At 47.6% G+C, this 21,535-nt stretch overlaps 1 protein-coding gene across 2 annotated transcripts in view; it reads right to left on the bottom strand.

Moving 5' to 3' along the window:
- The window catches only part of LOC136625689 (transcription factor ETV7-like), a 55,462-nt gene extending 54,855 nt beyond the window's left edge, over nt 1–607 (bottom strand). For both annotated transcript variants that reach the window (XM_066600105.1, XM_066600106.1), the window contains exon 1: nt 371–607. In XM_066600105.1, the coding sequence (XP_066456202.1) occupies nt 371–412 (42 nt within the window). In that variant the 5' untranslated portion in view covers nt 413–607. The remainder of the gene's footprint in view (nt 1–370) is intronic.
- Between the last annotated feature and the right edge of the window lie 20,928 nt (nt 608–21,535).

Raw genomic sequence — 21,535 nt, 5'->3', positions numbered from 1 at the left:
TTTTGAAACCCCATTGAAATCAGTGAGGAGAAACACCCTTTTTTCTGTTGTATTTCTGTTACTCTCCTGTAAAAACGGAGCAGATAGACGAAAACCATGAACTGACCCTAACGCAGGTGTGAAAGCAGCCTTACTCACATAATAATAGAATGTTGTTTCATATGTAGTTACTTATTATTCAGATTTAATATAATAATTCTGTATTTTATACACTGCCAATTACTTCTATACAGTCTAGTCGCTCTACCCAGGATATTGTACAAACAATTCATCTCTGTCCAAGTGTAGCAGACTATTTATTTCTCCTAACCAGGAGCCCACCCAAATTGATCCCATTACTAGTGTGCTTAAGTACCAAGGAGAAACATACCTGCTGGTCAGATGTGGTTTGGTTGGGGCTCAGTACTGACATGTCCACATTAGAGGAAATGAAACTTCTAAAATGTGATAAAAGGGTTTCTTCCAGTATTCGTGGATAGTGAAGGTAAGATCACTGCAACTTCTTGGACCTCTGTTTTTGGTGGTCTACAGCTAATCTTCTCTGCCAGGGATAGATGCTAAATTCCTGTATATAAAAGGCTGTGTCATTTCTGTAGGCAGCTCACAAACTGAAAGTAATTGTTTCCCTATTCTGATATACAGGACTGTTCAGAAGTGAAAGTGACACTGAAATCTCCAAGTAAGGAAGTCAGAGAGGAGTCATTAATAATGATGATGAGTGCTACAGTGTTTAACACACATTACTGCTTCGTCCATAGGAGCTACAGTGTTTTAAATACGTTACTGCACCATCCATAGTTGCTACAGTGTTTTAAATACGTTACTGCACCATCCATAGTTGCTACAGTGTTTCACATATGTTACTGCTCCATCCGTAGAATCATAGAATGGTAGAGCTGGAAGGGACCTCCAGGGTCATCGGGTCCAACCCCCTGCTCAGTGCAGGATTCACTAAGTCATCCCAGAGAGATGCCTATCCAGCCTTTGTTCGAATACTTCCATTGAAGGAGAGCTCACCATCCCCAGTGGTAACCTGTTCCACTCATTAATCCCCCTCACTGTCTAATATCTAATCTGTGTCTCCTCCCTTTCAGTTTCATCTCATTGCTTCTAGTCTTTCCTTGTGCAAATGAGAATAGGGCTGATCCCTCTGCACTGTGACAGCCCTTCAGATATTTGTAGACTGCTATTAAGTCTCCTCTCAGTCTTCTGTTCTGCAAGCTAAACATTCCCAGATCCTTTAAAGGGGTTGTCCCGAGGCAGCAAGTGGGTCTATACACTTCTGTATGGCCATAATAATGCACTTTGTAATGTACATTGTGCATTAATTATGAGCCATACAGAAGTTATAAAAAGTTTTATACTTACCTGCTCCGTTGCTGGCGTCCTCGTCTCCATGGTGCCGACTAATTTTCGCCCTCCGATGGCCAAATTAGCCGCGCTTGCGCAGTCCGGGTCATCTTCTTTTCTGAATGGGGCTCCGTGTAGCTCCGTGTAGCTCCGCCCCGTCACGTGCCGATTCCAGCCAATCAGGAGGCTGGAATCGGCAATGGACCGCACAGAAGCCCTGCGGTCCATGAAGACAGAGGATCCCGGCGGCCATCTTCAGCAGGTGAGTATGAAGACGCCGGACCGCCGGGATTCAGGTAAGCGCTGTGCGGGTGGTTTTTTTAACCCCTGCATCGGGGTTGTCTCGCGCCGAACGGGGGGGGGGGGGTTTAAAAAAAAAAAAAACCCGTTTCGGCGCGGGACAACCCCTTTAACCGTTCCTCATAGGACATGATTTGCAGACCACTCACCATCTTGGTAACTCTTCTCTGAAGTTGTCTATGTCTTTTTTAAAGTATGGTGCCCAGAACTGGACACAGTATTCCAGATGAGGTCTGACTAAGGCAGAGTAGAGGGGAATAATGACGTCACGTGATCTAGACTCTATACTTTTCTTAATATATCCCAGAATTGTGTTTGCCCTTTTTGGCTGTTGCATCACATTGTTGACTCATGTTCAGTCTATGATCTATTAGTATACCCAAGTCTTTTTCACTCGTGCTGCTGCTTAGCCCAATTCCTCCCATTCTGTATGTGCTTTTTTACATTTTTCTTGCCCATTCTATTAGTCACCACCCACTGTACAAGGATGTTCAGATCTTTTTGAATACTCTCTTTCTCTTCCCTAGTGTTAGCTATCCCTCCTAGCTTTGTGTCGTCTGCAAATTTGTAGGTGCTACAGTGTTTCACATACATTACTACTCCATCCTTAGGTGCTACAATGTTTTACATATGCTACTGTTCCGTCCATAGGTGCCACAGAGTTTCACATACGTTACTGCGCCATCCATAGGTGCTGTAGTGTTTCACATACATTACTGCTTTATCCTTAGGTGCTACAATGTTTTACATATGTTACTGTTCCGTCCGTAGGTGCTGCAGTGTTTCACATACATTACTACTCCGTCCGTAGGTGCTACAGTGTTTCACACTTTTCAGAGTAGTTTCACACATGGAATTTTTAAGAGCACCACATTTTTTATGCCATTCTTCGCTGCATTGTTAGCAGTGGATTAAGAGGAAACACTTTGGGTGCTTTTGATTCACACGGACGTATTTGCATGTGCACAATTTACATGCATAGTACACTGAAAATAGAACACATTGTTTTCAATGGGTTCGATCACATTTCCGTATTTTGCGCGTGCATTTCAGTTATGAAAAAAAACAGCATGCTCTACTTTTCTGTGCATTTGCGCATCAAAAGGTCCCCATAGAAGACAATGCACAAGAAGATGCGTAATGTGCTGCGTAATTGCACAGAAAAAATAACACAATTAGCCATTTCAATCGATGCATCTTTATTTGCTATGAGCAAATGAAAATGCCCTGCCGGTGGAAAAAGTGCAGTAAAATACGCGTTCAAAAAGCCTTGTTCACTGCACAAAAAAGTTACGCTGTAGTGTGTGCAAATGCGCATACACTTGTGTGAAGGGGGCCTTAGACTTTGCTAAGAAGGCAAAAAAACTGTGGATTAAGGAAACGCCATCTAAAAAACAACACATGAAATCACCACAAACAATTATGAGCAGCAAGAGCTTAGATGTTCAGATGGACACTTTACATGCATATTAGATGTTCTTTGCAAATAGTTCCTTATTGTGGCATAAAATACATTTTGTAAAAACCCAAAACAATAGATTTTCAGAAAATACTGTATAACAAATAGGTATTAGTGTATCTTGATGCCACCAGAAGCTAGGAGTTTGACAGGAGGAACACCCCTGTCACACCCCCAGCTCCCAATTGGGTCAAAGATAGAAGGTGCTAGGAGCGTGTACATTTATTTTAGGTTTCCCTGCAGGTTTAACCTGATGGCTGTAACATGCTATAAATTGAAAATTATAATATAAGCCTAACCAGACAAGTAACCCTCACCCTAAAGCAGGTGGCTAGTCTAAAATGTAAGCACACGCTGCAGCCTTCCCCACAGCCTCCCCATCCCCCTCACTCTGACCCAGTGCTCCTAAAGGCTTCCCCACAGCCTTCACGCTACCCTTCATCAGTGGAACCCAGCGCCCAAGTCGCTCCCTCAGTGTCAGCAGCATCGGTGTGTACTCCGTTGTGCTGAGGGAGGCCGTTCGTCAGCTCTCGATGTGTCATCGCGGCAGTCCGTGCTCCCAACCGCCTAAGGGCGCCTGCATACGAGCGGAAATTCCGCGGCGGGATTTCCGCCGCTGGAAGCCTGCATAGGATTGCGTTAACAAACAAAATCTCGCGCGGCAAACAAACCGCGGCATGTTCTATTTCTGTGAACAGAAACGTCACTCACCCACGGCTCCGGTCTGCGCATGCGCTGGCTGCCGGCAAGCCGGCACATCAAACAGCCGGAGCCGTGGGCGCGGGTGAGTACGCTATGGTCCCTGCAGGCATTCGGGCCGGGTCCCGCGCCGAGAATCCTCGCCGCTGGATCCGACCCGCCCGTCTGCAGGCGGCCTAACTGAGACTGACAAGAGTGTCCGCAGGCCGCCAATTCAAACTGCAAGCTCTTCAGAAATTGAGATCGGACTGCTGCGCAGCGCCCCTGGTAAGTAAGGCGCAATATGACAGTGACGGGCTTCCCACACACCGGTAACGTCGCCGCACAGGGCTGTGGAATCCTGCTTTACACAGTGCTCTCCCCTTCCCTTGCGCATTTTTGATTTAACAGTGAGACTTTAGTGGGCTGCTAGGACCTGCTGGCTAAAAAGCTCAGCAGCCTATCAGGTAGGGGGGGTGTCACCCTGCTGTATATCTTGTCTCCACCAGGAGTTCCTGGTGGCGTCATGATACACTAATACCTAACAAATATATAATCTCTCACAAAATTAGAATTGTGTTGCAAAGTCTCAGTTTTGCTACAAAATTGTATTGTCCTAGTCTCTGGGTCAAACTCTCCTTTCTCTCCCACTGTGCAAATTGCACAGCTAAAAATTGTATTTGCGTTATATCTTTTTATATCGGCTAACGGAGAAGATGACACATGGAAAGCTGGGCACTGTCTGGTACAAGAACTGGCATGTTACATTTTTTTAATTTGGACAGATCAGATGGTATTAATTGTAAAAAATTATCCATTATACAATCTGTCAAAAAAATCGCGCCCCCTAGAAGAAGTTGTCTATTTGCTGAGACCTGCGGATTGCCACTACAACAAACTGCTGCGATTCTAAAGGCCAAAAGACATCCAATATGCTACTGGATGGGTGTCTCTAATAAAGTAGCCATTCAGTATGTAACACTACAGCTATTTACTTTATTAATAGTTATGTATTGTTTATATGACAACGCTTTAGTTTACTGTCAACACACCGGCTTTGCTAAGGAGTACTATGAATTCTAGTTACTCCACTGCATGGGACATTAACTTGCCAGCTTAAACTGGTGAAGTCTTCTTTCGCAGTGGATGTGCTGAGTAGGAAGTATTAACATGAAGCTGAAATTAACAATCCATCAAAAATTTGAAAGGAAATTTTTTGAGAAAGTGACAATAGCTTTTGGTAATTTATGGAGTCATTTTGTATATTATGTAGACTGGAAATATTAAAAATATTTAAGGTACATAGAGAACATATGGAGAACCGCGCCACTTGGTTTGACCAGTCTATAATTTAAAGAAATTGCCTCAACAGAAGGGAATAAGTCAACATGGTTGACCAGAGTCTGCTTGGTATTATTATATCTTGACGCCACCGGAAGCTAGGGGCTGACCTGGCTTTGCTGGGGTTTACGTCCCCTGGCAAGCCCCATGCTTCTGATTGGCTAGTACAGCGGCAGGGAAGACAAAGCCGTGAGCAGGGTACACTGACAGCAGGGCTAGGTCACAGGGACGGCATTGCGCTCCCCCGTTCCTGCGCTGCACTTATTGCGTTATCTTTCCCTGGCTCTGCTCCCCGGGCCGCTGCTGTAGTTTGCACTGCTCACCTCCCCCAGACTGTGCTCCATGCTCCGGCGCTGTGTTGTGGTGTCTCACCGCCTCCAGTCTCCTGCAATGTCTGCGACTCAGCTCTCCATCACCGTGGCTCCCTGCTCTTCCGGCGCAGTACTGGGACTCACAGAAGTCCGCAGCAGCAGCACCCGATGGAGCCACAGCCTGGTAAGTAACACAGCCAGATGGGGATGGCACAGCGCACTGACTGACAGCCAATCCAGAGGTAGGGGTGTGACAGGGCCTTCCCTCTATCTAAGCCCTGTCACACCCCTACCTTCCGGTGGGGTCAAGATACAATAATACTAGTCTGCTCTTACTTAAAGTGTACCAAATTTAGTGATTGGCTTTTCAAAATAAGCTGCCATTTGTATCTACTTGAAGAATAGCACATTATATGACTTACATATTGCCTTTTTTAACAGTGTTGCTACACATGATACGCAGTGAATGGAGTCAATGAAAGTCAATGGACTGCGTGTAGATACGCATGAGAAATAAATTGCAGCATGCTCTATTTCTCTGCGTACCATGTAATGTGAGCCCTATACACTTGTTGTTGTTTCCATATGCATCCCCACTCTGAACAAAGCGGGGAATTAAAAAAAAAAAAGCCTGTGTAAACGCGGGGATGCGGAGTGCTACACGAAGCCTTTTGCGGTCCCTGCTGGCAGCCTGCATGGCTGGAAAATGTGTAAAATGCTGTGGGTTTCCCCACAGCATTGTACGCTTACGGCCGTGGGCATGAGCCCTTAGTCTCCGATACAGCAGCTCAGTTCTAGTATAGCTCTAAGGCCTCGTTCACATTAGCGCTGTTTTCGCACATTAGAGACGCGTGAAAAGATCCCGTCTAAATAGAACCAACGGGTTCCGATAAAAGCATTCACACAAAGGAATTTTAGATGCACAAAAAGCTTGCACCAATCAAAGATAGGACATGGACTGCAAACTTGCATCGAAGTTCTGTGGTGCTAGAAAAGATAGGACCCGACCTATCTGTGGTGCATGCTTTCCATAGACCTCTATGGAAGCTGGATAACACGCACCTCTGATAGTCTGAACATGCTAATCCAAATAGCTGGAATTCACCCGTTCGCACGATCTTTAGTGCAGTACAGCCGCGATCTTTTCACGTGCCTCTAATGCGCAAAAACAGCGCCCGTCTGAACGAGGACTAATAGTGAAATTCGCATTTAAAAGGTCAGAGGCCAGCCCATTGATAGCAATTTCATGCAATTACCTTCAGTGATCGCTAGTGACTAGAGATGAGCAAGTGTACTCGCTAAGGCAAACTACTTGAGCAAATAGTGGGATAGACAAACCTCCAAACTGAACCCTGGCTACATCTCGCAATTGGTAATTACTAAAGTAGGAGTTTTCGGGCAGGCCGTGGGCAACCCGTAGCTGCATAAAGGTGCAGAACTTGCCCTCGCTGACTATGTCAAAGAGGACATTGACGCCCCGGCGTCTCCAGAAGGCGGACTCCGGGAAGCGCTGGAAGTGTGGCAGTTTGGGGTTATTCCAGAGGGGAGTGTGTGGAGATCGCGCGGTCTCCTCTGCAGTGGACAGTCTCGTGACCCGTTGCCAGACCTCCAGCGTCACCAGCATGGGAGTGGGCAGAGGGCCGACCGAGGATGAGGGGCCGCTCAGTAGCAGCCCCCGTAGGTTCTGTGCAGGGTCCACCATTCTACGTTCCAGGCCCACTGCTGGGTTGTAATTTGACGAACATAGCCACCATCCCGCGTATACCAGTTGGCTGGCCAGGTAGTAGTAATAGAAGTGCGGTAGGGCCAGTCCCCCTCCATTCGACGGGAGGCACAGGGTCTCCAATTTAATCCTGGGTGTAGTGCCCCTCCACAGTATGCGCAGCACAATCCCGTGGAGCTTGGTAAAGAATTTTTTTGGGACTAACATAGGGGAATTATGCAGTATGTACAGGAATTTTGGTAGTAGTTTCATTTTTAGCAGGTTTATTCTGCCCACCAGCGTGAGTGGGAGAGAGGCCCAGCGTGTCGCCGCCTCCCCGGCCCAGCCCAGGAGAGGGACCAGGTTGGAGTTGTAAAAGGCGGATAGTTCCGCTGAGACCTTTACTCCCAAGTAGGTGGTCTGGGTTGTCCAACTCAGTGGGGCGGGCAGAGGGAGTTCGGCGGCCGCAGGGTCCACCGCCAGTAAATGGGTCTTGTCCCAGTTGACCTTAATGCCAGAGTGTGCGCCGAATGTGCCAAATATAGCCAGAGCTGCGTCTAGAGACGCCTCTGGGACTTGAAGAAAGAGGAGGGTGTCATCTGCATAGAGCGCTATGCGCTCCTCGTAGTTGTTCAGTTTAAATCCCTTCACTGTTGGTGACGTTCGGATTTGGATCGCAAGGGGCTCTATGGCGAGGGCAAACAAGGCGGGGGACAGAGGGCAGCCCTGTCTTGTGCCTCTGCTCAAGGAAAACTAGGCAGAAACATGTATATTATTTTTAATGTTGGCCACCGGGGAGTCGTATAGGATCTCGATCCATTTAATAAAGGTTGGCCCGAATCCGAACCGACGCATCACCGCCCATAAGTACTTCCACTCTATTGAGTCGAAGGCTTTTGCCTGATCTATAAATACTAAAGTATTTACGCTTCCCGCAATTAGTGTGCTTGTACGACAAGTGATTAAAGAGCCTCCTCAGGTTCATGTCCGTGCTCTTGCCAGGCATGAAGCCGGACTGGTCCGCGTGTATGATCTCTTTCAGTACTGAGTTTATACGCATCGCCAGAATTTTTGCAATTATTTTTACGTCGTTGTTGAGAAGGGAAATGGGGCGGTAAGAGCCACAGTCCATGCGGTCTTTCCAGGTTTTGGGGATCATTATTATAAGGGCTTTACGCATTGTGTCCGGTAATGTCCCCTCTCGCAGAATAGAATTATATAGTGTGAGGAGTCGTGGGGCCAGGGTTTCCACATTTTTTTGTACCGTTCCCCGGGGAGCCCGTCCACACCTGGTGATTTCCTATTGGGAAGTGCCTTAATGGCCTCCGTTATTTCTTCTATACTTAGATCGCTATCCAGGTGGGCCACGCTGTCTCCACTCAGTGTGGGGAAGGGAATGTCCTCTAGGTACGCCAGGAGCTGCGTTTCAGTGCAGCTCAATCTGGAGGTATACAAGTCACCATAGAATTGGGCAAATGTTTGGTTAATTAGTTTGGGATTGTTTACTAGGGTACCCGTGCCATCTCGCACAGCCGTAATCGGTGGCAGTGTCTGATCCTCTCTAGCCAGGTAGGCCAGTAAGTGGCCATTCTTGTCTCCCTGATCAAAGATCCGGTGACGGGAATACAGGAGTTTCTTCTTGGTGTATTCAATAAGCAGTAATCTATATTCCCGTCGCAGGGCACCCAGAGTTGTAGTAGTTTCCGGGGAGGGGTCTGCTATGTGTCTAGTCTCTACTAAGTCAAGGTGCCGTTCCAAGTCCAAGCAGCGCGCTCCTAGGGATCTTCTATGCTCGGCAATAGCCGAGGTAAAGGATCCCCTGGTAAAGGCTTTAAATGCGTCCCATACCACTAGCTCCGAGGCCGTCCCCTCATTGACTTCCCAGTACATTTCAGCCTCTTGTTCTGCGTACTCGTGCACTTCTCTCTGTTCCAACCACAGCGGGCTCAGTCTCCACGTAGGGTGGCTGCCCTCAACTCCAAGGTCAAGCACTAGTTGGAGTGGGGAGTGATCTGAAATGCCTCTGGGTAGATAGGATATATCACGAACCATACGGAGGCAGTCCGGGGAGCCAAAACAGAGATCTATGCGCGAGAAGGCATTGTAGGTCGGGGTGTGACATGAGTAAGCTCTGTCATCTGGGTGTCTCACACGCCATATTTCCTGCAGTGAGTAGGAGTCGGCCCACCCAGGCAGCCGAGTCTGCGTGGAGGCGGCTGGAGTGAGGCGGTCCCGCACCGGGTCCAAAATCAGGTTAAAGTCTCCCATGATTACTATCGGGGCCGCCTCCAAAAGAACCACTCGTGCCATCACGTCGTGAAGTATTTCAATGTTAGCAGGTGGTGGTAGGTAAACAGTTATTATCGTGAGGAGGCGGCCATGGAAGGTTCCCTGTAGGATCAGGTAGCGCCCCCCAGGGTCTATGTGTATTTGGCGGAAGGCAAACTGGGCCGATTTGGCCACCAGTATGCTGACTCCTCGAGCGTAGTTAGAGTAAGTCGCGTGATATGCTGAGCCTATTGTTGCTCGTTTAAGCGCCAGCGTCTTCGAGCCCCTAAGGTGTGTTTCTTGGAGTAGTATCATGTGGGGAGAGTGAGTTTTAAGGAAGTCAAAAACCAATGCTCTTTTAATTTTAGAGTTTAGGCCCCTGACATTCCAGGAGACCAGCTTTAAGTACGTGTTAGCCATTTTCAAGGGGCTGGCCATTATTCCCACGGGTTCCTTGTAAAGCATCCGAAAGAGAGTCGCGCCAAAGATAACAAGTAGAAATTACAAAGCAAACCAAAATCTGTTCACATTTACCAACCTCAAACCAGTCCCTCCCCTCCCACCCTACCCATCCCCCCGAACTTTGGACAGGTTTCGATCCCATAACTCACGACTTTGTAGGGGGCGTAAGACCTAGCCCCAGGAAAAAGTCACCAACAGATTAGAACAGAAAAATGTAGAACAGTAACAGCAGTTGCAGGCCTGAAAATAAAGTCCCCCTGTGAAGAAACAGAGACAGGGTTATGTGAGTGTGGGCTGCGTCAGTGCGGGCTATAGGTACCCGGCATGGGCCGCGGGCACTGCGTAGGCCCCCAGTCCAGTCGGGCCCCCACAGACTAGGTAGAAAAAAGTAGCTTTATCGCAGCCCACACCGTTTTGCATCTTCATTATCTTCGGCTGCAGGCCTTCTTATCTAGAGTGGAGGAGGGAGAATGGGGGAAGAGAAGGGGGAAAGGGAGTGGAAGGAAAGGAAGAGAGCGAAAAAGGAAGAAAAAAAAAGGGGAGGGGGGGTGGGGGGGAGAAGGGGGTGAGGCACCCTCCACTATTATGCTGCAATAATTCTAGGAAAACGACGACCGGCCAGCCGCATCAAATGCACATTTATGAAAGTCTCACGGCGTAGGTTAATTTTGTTCGAGCCAGTTTAGGACATCCTCCGGGTTTTCAAAGAAATGGGAACGGTTATCCTTGATCACCTTTAGTCTGGCAGGGTATAACATGGCGTAGACCAGTTGTTTTGAACGCAGCATTTTCTTATCCTCTACAAATTTTTGTCGCCTTTGCTGCACCTCTAAGGAGAAGTCCAGAAAGATACAGATTGTTTGTCCGTCAACCCTTATCGGGTCTCTCTCGCGGTTGAGTGCCAGAATTTTGTCTCTGTCCCTATAATTAAGTAATTTTGCAATAAAGGTGCGTGGAGGGCCCCCGGGCGGAGGGGCTCTTGATGGAATGCGGTGTGCTCTCTCGACGCAGAATAGAGGTGACAGAGAGTTGGGGCCATACTCCTGTTTGAGGAGCGATTCCAGGTAGTCACAAGGATCTCTGCCCTCAGCGCCCTCCGGCAATCCTATGAATCTGAGGTTGCATCTGCGCAGGCGGTTCTCCATATCATCCAGTTTTTTCCGCTGCGCCGTGAGATTAGAGTTGAGGGTGCGCACTTGGTCTGAGAGTGGTGTAACAGCGTCCTCTAGGTTAGAGACTCGCGTCTCAACTTCTGTTGTGCGTTCTCTCAGCGTTTGGACGTCCGCTCGCAGCAGACCAAAGTCCGACTGTAGTGCCTCAATTTTTTCTGTGAGGGCAGAGCGCGATTCTGTAATCGCTTTCAGTACATCGGCGATAGTCGGGCCAGATGTGGAGGGCGAAACTGGTGCTGTTGCCTCGGGGGACGCGCTCTGCGGGCTGGAGGGCGCATTAGATCGGGGGTCCATTGAGGTGCTGGGCCAAGAATATTGCTGCAGCTTGCTGGTTATTTTGGCTTGCTTGATGGACGCCATCTTGTTGGAGGATAGTAGTAGGGAATGTCCGTAGGCTCGAACTTATAAGATGTCACAGGGGGGATTCATGCACAGTTTAAGCTTTAATGCATGGCTGTTGGGGTGCAATCATAGTGTAGTAGTGTACGTGCACCTTTAGCGCGTCTCTTTTAGGCGGAAGCTCAGATCTTAGCCTCTGGGTGCGCATAGAGCAGTGGGTTACAGTCCTGGGGTGCCACGTTATTGAGGGGCGAGACACACAGGAATGGGGGGAGGGCAGTCAGTTGCCTCTGCACCTCTCTGTTCGGGAGCAGAGTGCTCTCTTAGGGATGGGGGGGGGGGACTCCGTGACCGGTGCTCCTCTCTGTATACGTACTTCTCCGCAGCGTCCCCCCTCTACTTCTTCTCCTGCACTGCCCCCAATTCTTTTCCTCTGCACCCCTTGTCTCCCTCTGCCTAGGTGGTGTCCGACTGGGGGGAGGGGTGGAGGGGGCCCCTCAATGTGTCTGCCGGTCTAGGGTGTTTGCTGCGCAGCAGGGGATTTCCAGTGCCCCAGGGGTGGTATCACAGTCCCACAGGGGTAGGTGAGCGTAGGGGGGGCCGCAGGGTCCGGTGGCTGCAGCCGCAGCGTCACTCACCCAGTCTGCAGTCCTGTGGGTCCCGTGGGTCTGCCGCTCTCTTTCCTGCTTCTTCTGCCCACTCCCGGGCTCTCTACAGGTCTCAGCAGCTGTCCCCCCGCCTCCGCTGCTCCTCAGCAGGTGTTTGCTGTGGCTTTCCGCGGCCGGAAAGTGACAGTCACTTTTCAGTTTTCATCTCTAGCTGGCCCAGACCGCCATTAGGGCTTTTCCCAGCCACCATTCGTCTCTGCACAATTCGGATCGCAGATATCTTTGGCTACATGCTTTCCAAACCCAGCTGCACACGTCTAAAAATCACCTCATACTGCTGCCCTCTTTAACCCATTAAAGGGGTTGTCCCGCGCCGAAACTGTTTTTTTTTTTTTTTCAATAGGCCCCCCCGTTCGGCGCGAGACAAACCCGATGCATGTATTTAAAAATAAAACCGGATAGTACTTACCCGAATCCCCGCGGTCCGGTGACTTCTTACTTACCTTGCTAAGATGGCCACCGGGATCTTCACCCACGGTGGACCGCAGGTCTTCTCCCATGGTGCACCGCGGGCTCTGTGCGTTCCATTGCCGATTCCAGCCTCCTGATTGGCTGGAATCGGCACACGTGACGGGGCAGAGCTACGAGGAGCAGCTCTCCGGCACGAGCGGACCCATTCAGAAGGGAGAAGACCGGACTGCGCAAGCGCGTCTAATCGGGCGATTAGACGCTGAAATGAGATGGCTCCATGGAGACGAGGACGCTAGCAACGGAACAGGTAAGTGAATAACTTCTGTATGGCTCATATTTAATGCACGATGTACATTACAAAGTGCATTAATATGGCCATACAGAAGTGTATACCCCCACTTGCTTTCGCGGGACAACCCCTTTAAGGACACAGCCTATTTTGGCCATGAGGACATAATGATTTTTTGGGTTTCTCATCTCCACTTTTTGAAAGCCATACATTTTTTATTTTTCCATCAACATGGCCGTATGAGGGCTTGTTTTTTGAGTGCTAAACTGTAGTTGTTATTGCATTAAACTGAAAAAAACACACCTCACCTTCCGTAGTCGCTTCTATGTTTCATATGGTGGAAAGTCGGCTTTAGCAGCGATATACTCACGTCCTTACCACTCAGTCTTGACTTCAATAATATGGAGTAGAAAAGGACTTGGTTTGAGTATTTAATCGTGACTGCTTTTATTAATGTAGTGAGGAACAACAGGGAAGATGCGTTTCAGTTCACAGAACCTTGATCACTTCATACCGTGTCTACATAGTTCATCCATTTAAATAGAAAACTCATTAAAATCAATTAAAAACACTTGTTCCATTAACTCTTTAAACTTGCTCTACAACCCATGCTGTGGATCTCTCCTCCAAAGACACACACCACATTGTCATTACAAAAATGAACATATGACTATCAAGTTGTGAAAGACAAGACGGTATGAAGTGATCAACATTCTGTGAACTGAAACGCGTCTTCCCTGTTGTTCCTCACTACATTAATAAAAGCAGTCACGATTAAATACTCAAACCAAGTCCTTTTCTCCTCCATATTATTGAAGTGTAGTTGTTATTGGTATCTTTTGTGTGTACATATAATGTAATGAAAAACTTTTATTCATTTTTTTTAGGGCAGGGAGAAAAAAAAATCACAAATCTTAATTTTTTTTATAGTATTAATCATGCAGCATAAATGGCATGATACATTTTTTCTGAGGGTCGGTACAATTACAGCAATACCAAAATATTTATTTTTAGGTTTTTGAACAAACCTTTGCCATGGCAATCCATCAGCCCTCTGCGATTAAATTTGTAGGCTCTTTAAATCTCCCGATCTACATAGATTGCAACATGTAGGGAGTTATCAGCGGGGATCTCTGTTCTTATCAATCCCCACTGTTGCAGTGGGAGCCTTCAGTCACACATAAGTTTATATTTTGCTGCATTAAGTACTCACCCCGCCAGGACATAAACTGTAGCATTAAGGGGTTAATAAGTGCCAACCAGCTATTATTCCTAATAAGTAATCTGACACAAACTTCTCACCAGGCCACACTCTTACAGCCAGTTGCCTGCATTGTCCTCTCTCACAGATTGTTCACCCCTCTCCATTTTTCCCTTTTCTTTGAGACTGCTGAAACCTCCTATGGTTCTGTCTCTACAGCATTACACAGAACGCTCCCCATTCTCCCTCCCACTCCCCATCACACAGAACGCCCCTCATTCTCCTCCCCTGACTTCCCATCATACAGAACGCTGCTCATTCTTCCCCCTACTCCCCATCACATAGAACGCCACTCGTCCTCCCCATCACAAAGAACACCCCTCGTTCTCCTACCCCCACTTGCCATCACACAGAATGCCCCTCGTTCTCCACCCTACTTCCTATCACACAGAACGCCCCTCATTTCCCCCCCTACTCCCCATCATAAAGAACGCCCCTTGTTCTCCCCCCTATTCCTCATCACAAAGAACGCCCTTCATTCTTCTACCCCCACTACCCATCACACAGAACGCCCCTCATGACGGCTGGGCACTGCCACTGATTGGTTACAGTGCTCAGCCAATCAGAGGCAGAGCTTCAGGAGGTGGGGATTTTTAATCCCCAGCCAGAAGAAGAGCAGAAGAAGAGTGCCAGGGCCTGCAAGTAGACGCGCCGGAGATGATAGCGCTACTAAGGTGATGTATTCTACTTTTTTTATTTTTATTTTTCTAGTTATCGATTATTTTCATGGGGGGGTGGGGCTTATATTTCAACACCCCCCCCCCCCCCCCCCACATTCCCTTCCCCTGAAAACCCTTGTTGCAGAGAGTCCTCAGTGCCAGGGGATCACAATCCTCACCCATTGACTTTAATGGGGCTGGCGCCAGAAACAATGGGCGAGATCGCAAAAAGAATAGACATGCCGCAATTTTGTTTTAATGCTGCATTGCAAGTGCTAAAACATCGCAAATGTGCATGGAGCCATTGGAAGCCATTGGCTTCATATTTTTGCAATCTCTCGCAGCGCTGGGAAATCGTGCGATTCTCTCGCCAGTGTGAAACCACCCTCAAAGATACCAGGGCTGTTGTGGTGGTGGAGGTGCAGAATATATCTCAGATATATTAGAATATATCTCAGCCCATTGCCCATTAACCATTGAGTCCATGGAGTGTGACGGGGGCTTGCACTACTCCTTGTTTGCAGAATCTGTGTATATTGCATTGCTGGGACTGGAGACTGAACTGCAAGTGTTTAAACTGAGTGTGAACAATTTTTTTGTGAAGGCTCTTTTGGTAGCTCGTTACATTGGCTCATGCTAGCCTAGTAGCTGAAGTAAAACACATGAGTGTAATGTGCATGCATGGGCATACAAAAGTGTACCTGGTAGCTCTTGCTACAATAGAGACAGGGTTGGGAGCTGTGTCCTATGAAGTAAGCGTGGTTAAAAACTTGATGCATAGTGTAATGTTGGGGCGTGATTTCCCTCTATTTTGGGACTTATGGGGAAAAGTAACATCTCCTACTAGAAAGACTGAAGTAACCCTTAGTAGCCATCTGTCTCCTCCTGACAGCAGGAAAAATGTAGACATTGAGGAGGAATGTATTAACTTTCCATTGCAGGTTTTGGCGGGAGAAGAGGATGAGGATCCCCCTCCAGTTCAGGGCGTGTTTGATCTAGATGTAAATAAGGAAGTTGGAACAATACCTCTGCAGCGCCGGATAATAATGATAATCTTTATGCGTATGGCGCTAACTTATTCCACAACGCTTTCAAAGCACATGGAGGACAACAACAATACGACAATTACATGTGGTATTCATCTTTTTTTTTTTTTTTACATAAACGGGGTGGAGGTGATACAGGAGGTACCGGGGCAGGAGATGTACACAGTAAGCAGAGTGGAAAATGTGGGAAGCCATAAGGAAGGACAGGGGGCATGTTGTGGGGGTGTGGAGAATTAGATTTGGAGATTTGATATTCTTTTTTAAAAAAAAGTGAATTTTTAAGGCGCGTCTGAAGTTCCGTGCATCAGGGATTGTCCGGATGTTTTGGGGTAGTGCATTCCAGAGGGCTGAGGTTAGGGAAAGGTTGAAGATAGTGGTGAGGTGGGCAATGACAGCCAGGGAGAGGGACCGGAGGAGGTATAAGGGGATAGGGTTGCTGGCGCTGGTTAGGAGAGCAGAGGAAATCCATATAAAAGTCATAAGAATGACTGGGAATGGAAAACCAAGCCAGAATCCATACACAGACAGCTGTTTCAGGGTTTCCGCCCCTCATCAGTGTGCAGTAGGTTTCTGGCTTGGCAAGTGAGAGGCCTATAATGTGGATTGGGAAGGGCATTGCTTCAACTTAAGGAGAGCACCTAGAAATTTTGTGAGGAGACACTTAGAAGGAAATATGCAAATATAAGAAGATGGAACAATACCTCTACAGCACCAAAGAGTCTAACATTGGTTTGCAGGTATTCTGCCTTCCAACAGTTGGCGCTGTAGAGGTATTGTTCCATCTTCTTTATGTGCATATTTCCCAGAGGAGCATGAATGGCCTTATAAGTCTCCTTACTCACCTGCTACGGTAGGTGCTCTGCTTAAGGAGAAACAATACTCTTTCTGAACTAGATGTTACACAGGAAAACTTTGGTACTGTATAATAGAGAGAACCCACTCTCAAAAATGCATGAGAAAGTGTTGTGGTCATAAATGGTGTACCACAAGAACCAGGTGCTAACCAGCGGTTTCTTCGTTTGTTCCTGAACAGTGATTTTATATATAGAGTAACTAAATATAATTGTACCTAGGTCTTATAGTAAGTTTCTTGATAAAGTGCCTAGTCATGTATAGTACCAGGGTGACACTTAGGGATTGACAAAACGCAGGACTGAGTCCTGCAAAGGTTCTTCTGACCTGGAATTTATAATATAATTTGGCCAGGCCATTAGGGCACAAACAGACTTGGTCACTAAGGGGTTAAAAAACATAGTGATTCACTGCAATTGTACAAAAGTAGAGTTTTTAGCGATTCCTCTGGCTCCCCTAATGATGGGAGCGAGTTTTTCCAACCAGAAAAACAGATAACATTTTTCTCCTTCCATTTTAGTGCTTTGCAATGCCTACATTTTTGACTCATTCTCCCTATGCTTACTAATTGATGATTAACATAGTCAATCAATGGGTCATAATGAAGTGTGGTATGATTAAAAGGCTCCAACGTGCTACGTACAAACGCATGTCTCCTTTCTGACTGTCATTCAGTAAATAAAACATGCCATCTTTGTGAGTCTTCAAGAGTCTCTGCAGCTGTCAGAGATGTGTGAAGCTCAGCATCTAAAATCTGATGGGCCCAAGTTTGCTCTAGAGCAGGGGTGTCAAACTCATTTTCACCGAGGGCCACATCAGCCTTATGGCTGGCTTCAAAGGGCCGATTCTAATTGTAAGACAGTATAGTAAGTGACCCCCATAGTGGCCCGATTGGTAATAAGGTCCCCCATAGTGGCCAGTGACGCACACTATTATACACACACACACACACACATATATATATATATATATATATATATATACATACATACATACACACACACTATTACACACATACACGCACAGACGCACACCATTACACACATACAGGCACAGACGCACACCATTACACACATACAGGCACAGACGCACACCATTACACACATACAGGCACAGACGCACACCATTACACACATACAGGCACAGACGCACACCATTACACACATACAGGCACAGACGCACACCATTATACACATACAGGCACAGACGCACACCATTATACACATACAGGCACAGACGCACACCATTATACACATACAGGCACAGACACACACCATTATACACATACACGCACAGACACACACTATTATACATATATACACACAGACACACACTATTATACACACAGACGCACACTATTACATATATATACACGCACAGACGCACACTATTACGCATATATATGCACAGACTCACACTATTACGCACATATGCGCACAGACGCACACTATTATGCACATTTGCTCAAAGACGCACACTGACGCGCACTATTATACGTATATACGCACAAACACACATATACGCAGACACACACACATACATACATACTCACAGGTGTACATTATATATATACACACACACACACACACACATTTGCATTTTTATACTTACTTGCATCCAATATGGTCCCATTGACAGGTATACCGACTGCTCTTAGTCCTTCGGGCCCTACTGCATGCTTGGGCCCCTGATGTCTCTCCAGACCTGTAGCCATGCACAGAGGTAGTGTCTGTGAGAGGAGGTCAGCGCTGACCAGGCTCTCACCCTGCAGCTGCTCTCCTTGCACCAGAGATCATGGTCTCTGCAGTCTTCTTCCCTCCTCCGCGACCGTTGTCAGTCTGCTATCGGCACTCCTCTATTTCTGTCTGCTCTACTGAGACAGAACAAGCCGATAGAACATCGCCTACTGACAACCGCACGGAGGGTGAGGAAACTTGCTACAAAGCCGGCGGCCCACAGAAAATGAGGTGGTGGGCGGAATGCGGGCCTTGTGTTTGACACCTGTGATCTAGGGTCTCAGCAGCTCTAAGGGATGCGTGGTATTAGTGTATCTTGATGCCACCACAAGTAGAGGTGGAGTAAAGATACAAGGAGTTTGACAGGGGGTTGACGCCCCCCATTACTGATTGGCTGTCCTGCATTGTAACCTCACAGGTCCTGTAGCCATTGCTGGGCGCCGTGGAGGAAGGTGACAGGTGACGCTCGGGACTTATGAGCGATGGTGGTCAGCGGACGATGCCGTGGAGGAAGAGGAGAGCAGTCGCCATGCAGTGTGCAGCGCTGCTGCACCAGGGAGCATTGACCGTCGGCCGGCGAGCACAGTCACAGGGGCCCCGCAAAGGGGAGGGCACAGTCTGTGCAGCGCTGCTGCCAGGAGGCCGGTGCCGCTGCCGGGGACAGTCACAGCGGGAACAATGACAGGGAGAAACTGCCGGGGACACTGTCGCCGGAGAGACTACCGGCGGTGCCATGCTGCTAACACTCACTGTAGTGTTGCTACAGGTAGGCCTGTAGATGTAGATGCCTCCAGGAACACTCACAGTAATAAGCCACCGCCAATGCAGCGCTGCTGCTGGGAGGCCGCAAGCGCCGGCAGCTACAGTGCCGGAAGGAAGAGTCACAGGAACAAGCCAACGCCGGGCACACTTCCAGAGGTGCAGCGCTGCTGCCGACAATCACAGCGGGCCCAGCAGCACATGCGTTATACTCACTTCAGGAGACCGATGTGCATTGCTCAGTTCCAGGACCTGCAGTGAGGGTGAGTAATAAGAGCCTATCAGGGACAGGGGGCGTCAACCTCCTGTCAAGCACCTAGTATCTTGACACCACCTACACTTCTGGTGGCGTCAAGATACACTAATACCGGGATGCGTGATGCTCAGTACCTAAGGTCCGGCGGGCCTCAGTTTGCTCCAATGTCTTGCCAGCTCAAAGAGACGCGTGACGCTCAGCATCTACGGTCTGGCGGCCCTGAGATTGCTCCAATGTCTGTGTAGCTCTAAAAGATGCGTTACGGTCAGCATCTAAAATTTTGCGGACCTGACATTGCTCTAATGTATCTCTGTGTCTGAGAGATGCATGACGGTCATAATCTAATGTCCAACTGGCCCGAGACTGCTCCGGGGTCTCTACTGCTCTAAGAGCAGCTTGTCGATGCGTGGTGATTAGATTCTTGGCTTCTAGTGATTTCCACAGCTCGAGTGGCATCCTAAAAGGCGGCCAAAAAATGGATAGGAAATATGATCAAAAAGGCCGAATGAAGACCATGTCCATCTAGTTCAGTCTGTTTAACCTCCTTGTTGATCCAGAGGAAGGCAAAAAACCCCAAGAGGCAGAAGCCAATTAACCCATTTGGGGGGGGAAATTCCTTCCCGACTCCCTAATGGCAGTCAGACTAATCCCTGGATCAACCCCTAATAGTTCCTACCTGTCTGTATACCCGGATTAACAACCCGCTGGTCACCTAAAATTTATATCCTGTAATATCCTTCCACTCTAGAAAGACATCTAGTCCCCTTTTAAACTCCTCTATAGATTTTGCCATCACCACATCCTCAGGCAGAGAGTTCCACAGTCTTACTGCTCTTACAGTAAAGAACCCTTTTCTGTGTTGGTGATGAAACCTGCTTTCTTCTAGATGTAGCGGATGCCCTCTTGTTACAGTCGTAGTCCTGGGTATAAACAGATCATGGGAGAGATCCTTGTATTGTCCCCTCATGTATTTATGCATAGTTATTTGGTCGCCCCTTAGCCGTCTTCTAGAGTAAATAATCCCAATTTGGATAGCCTTTCTGGGTATTCCAGTCCCTTCATTCCATGTATTAGTTTAGTTGCCCTTCTTTGAACCCCCTCCAGCACTGTAACATCTTTCCTGAGCACCAGTGACCAGAACTGTGTGCAGTATTCCATGTGAAGCCTGACAAGTGCCTTATATAGTGGGGGGGGGGGGGGGGGGATAATGTTCTCCTTTGCCCCTATACCTCTTTTAATGCACCCCAAGAGTTTATTAGCTTTTGCAGCAGCTGACTGGCATTGGTTGCTCCAGTTAAATCTTTAATCCACTAGTACCCCCAGGTCTTTTTCCATATCACTTTTCCCTAGTAGTACCCCATTTAGTGTATATTGGGGACATCCGTTTTTCCTGCCCATGTGCATAACCCTACATTTTCAACATTGAACTTCATTTGCCATTTTTCTGCCCAAGCCCCCAGCTTATCTAGGTCCGTTTGCAGCCATACATTGTCCTCCGTTGCATTGATTATATTGTATAAGTTTGTATCATCTGCAAATATTGATATTTTACTTTGCTGCCCCTCTATCAGGTCGTTGATAAATATATTGAACAGAATGGGGCCCAATACTGAACCCTGTGGCACCCAGCTAGTGATGGTGGCCCAATCAGAGTATGAGCCGTTTATTACCACCCTCTGCTTTCTATTATTGAGCCAATTTTTAACCCAATTACACACGTTTTCACCCAATCCGAGCTGTCTCATTTTATATATGAGCCTATTATGTGGCACGGTGTCAAATGCTTTACAGAAGTCCCGATATACGAGATCAATAGACTCTCCCAGGTCCAGCCTAGAGCTTACTTCATCGTAGAAGCTGATCAGATTGGTCTGACATGATTGACCCTTCATGAACCCATGCTGGTGAGGAGTTATTCCGTTGTTCTCCTTGGGGTATTCTGTTATGGCGGCGCTGACAGCAAATAGAGTACCGCAAAGTTGATGAGCTTTTAAAAATCTCTATGCAATGCAAATATTCGATACAACAGACCGGGTAGGAGGACTTTTTGCAAAAATCAGAAGAATTGGTGTTGCACATTTCAATGCATGCGGATTCACTGCGGAAAATCTGCAACAAGTAACCATCCCTCCCCCCATATGACAGGTACCCTGGAGGGTCTATAATGTAACCAGTTATCAAAACCAAGTTCATTAAGTTTTAAAAAACGCTCAAAA

Source organism: Eleutherodactylus coqui, chromosome 4 (assembly GCF_035609145.1).
Source record: "Eleutherodactylus coqui strain aEleCoq1 chromosome 4, aEleCoq1.hap1, whole genome shotgun sequence".
NCBI lineage: Eukaryota > Metazoa > Chordata > Amphibia > Anura > Eleutherodactylidae > Eleutherodactylus > Eleutherodactylus coqui.
This window is presented reverse-complemented; position numbering and strand designations above follow the sequence as displayed.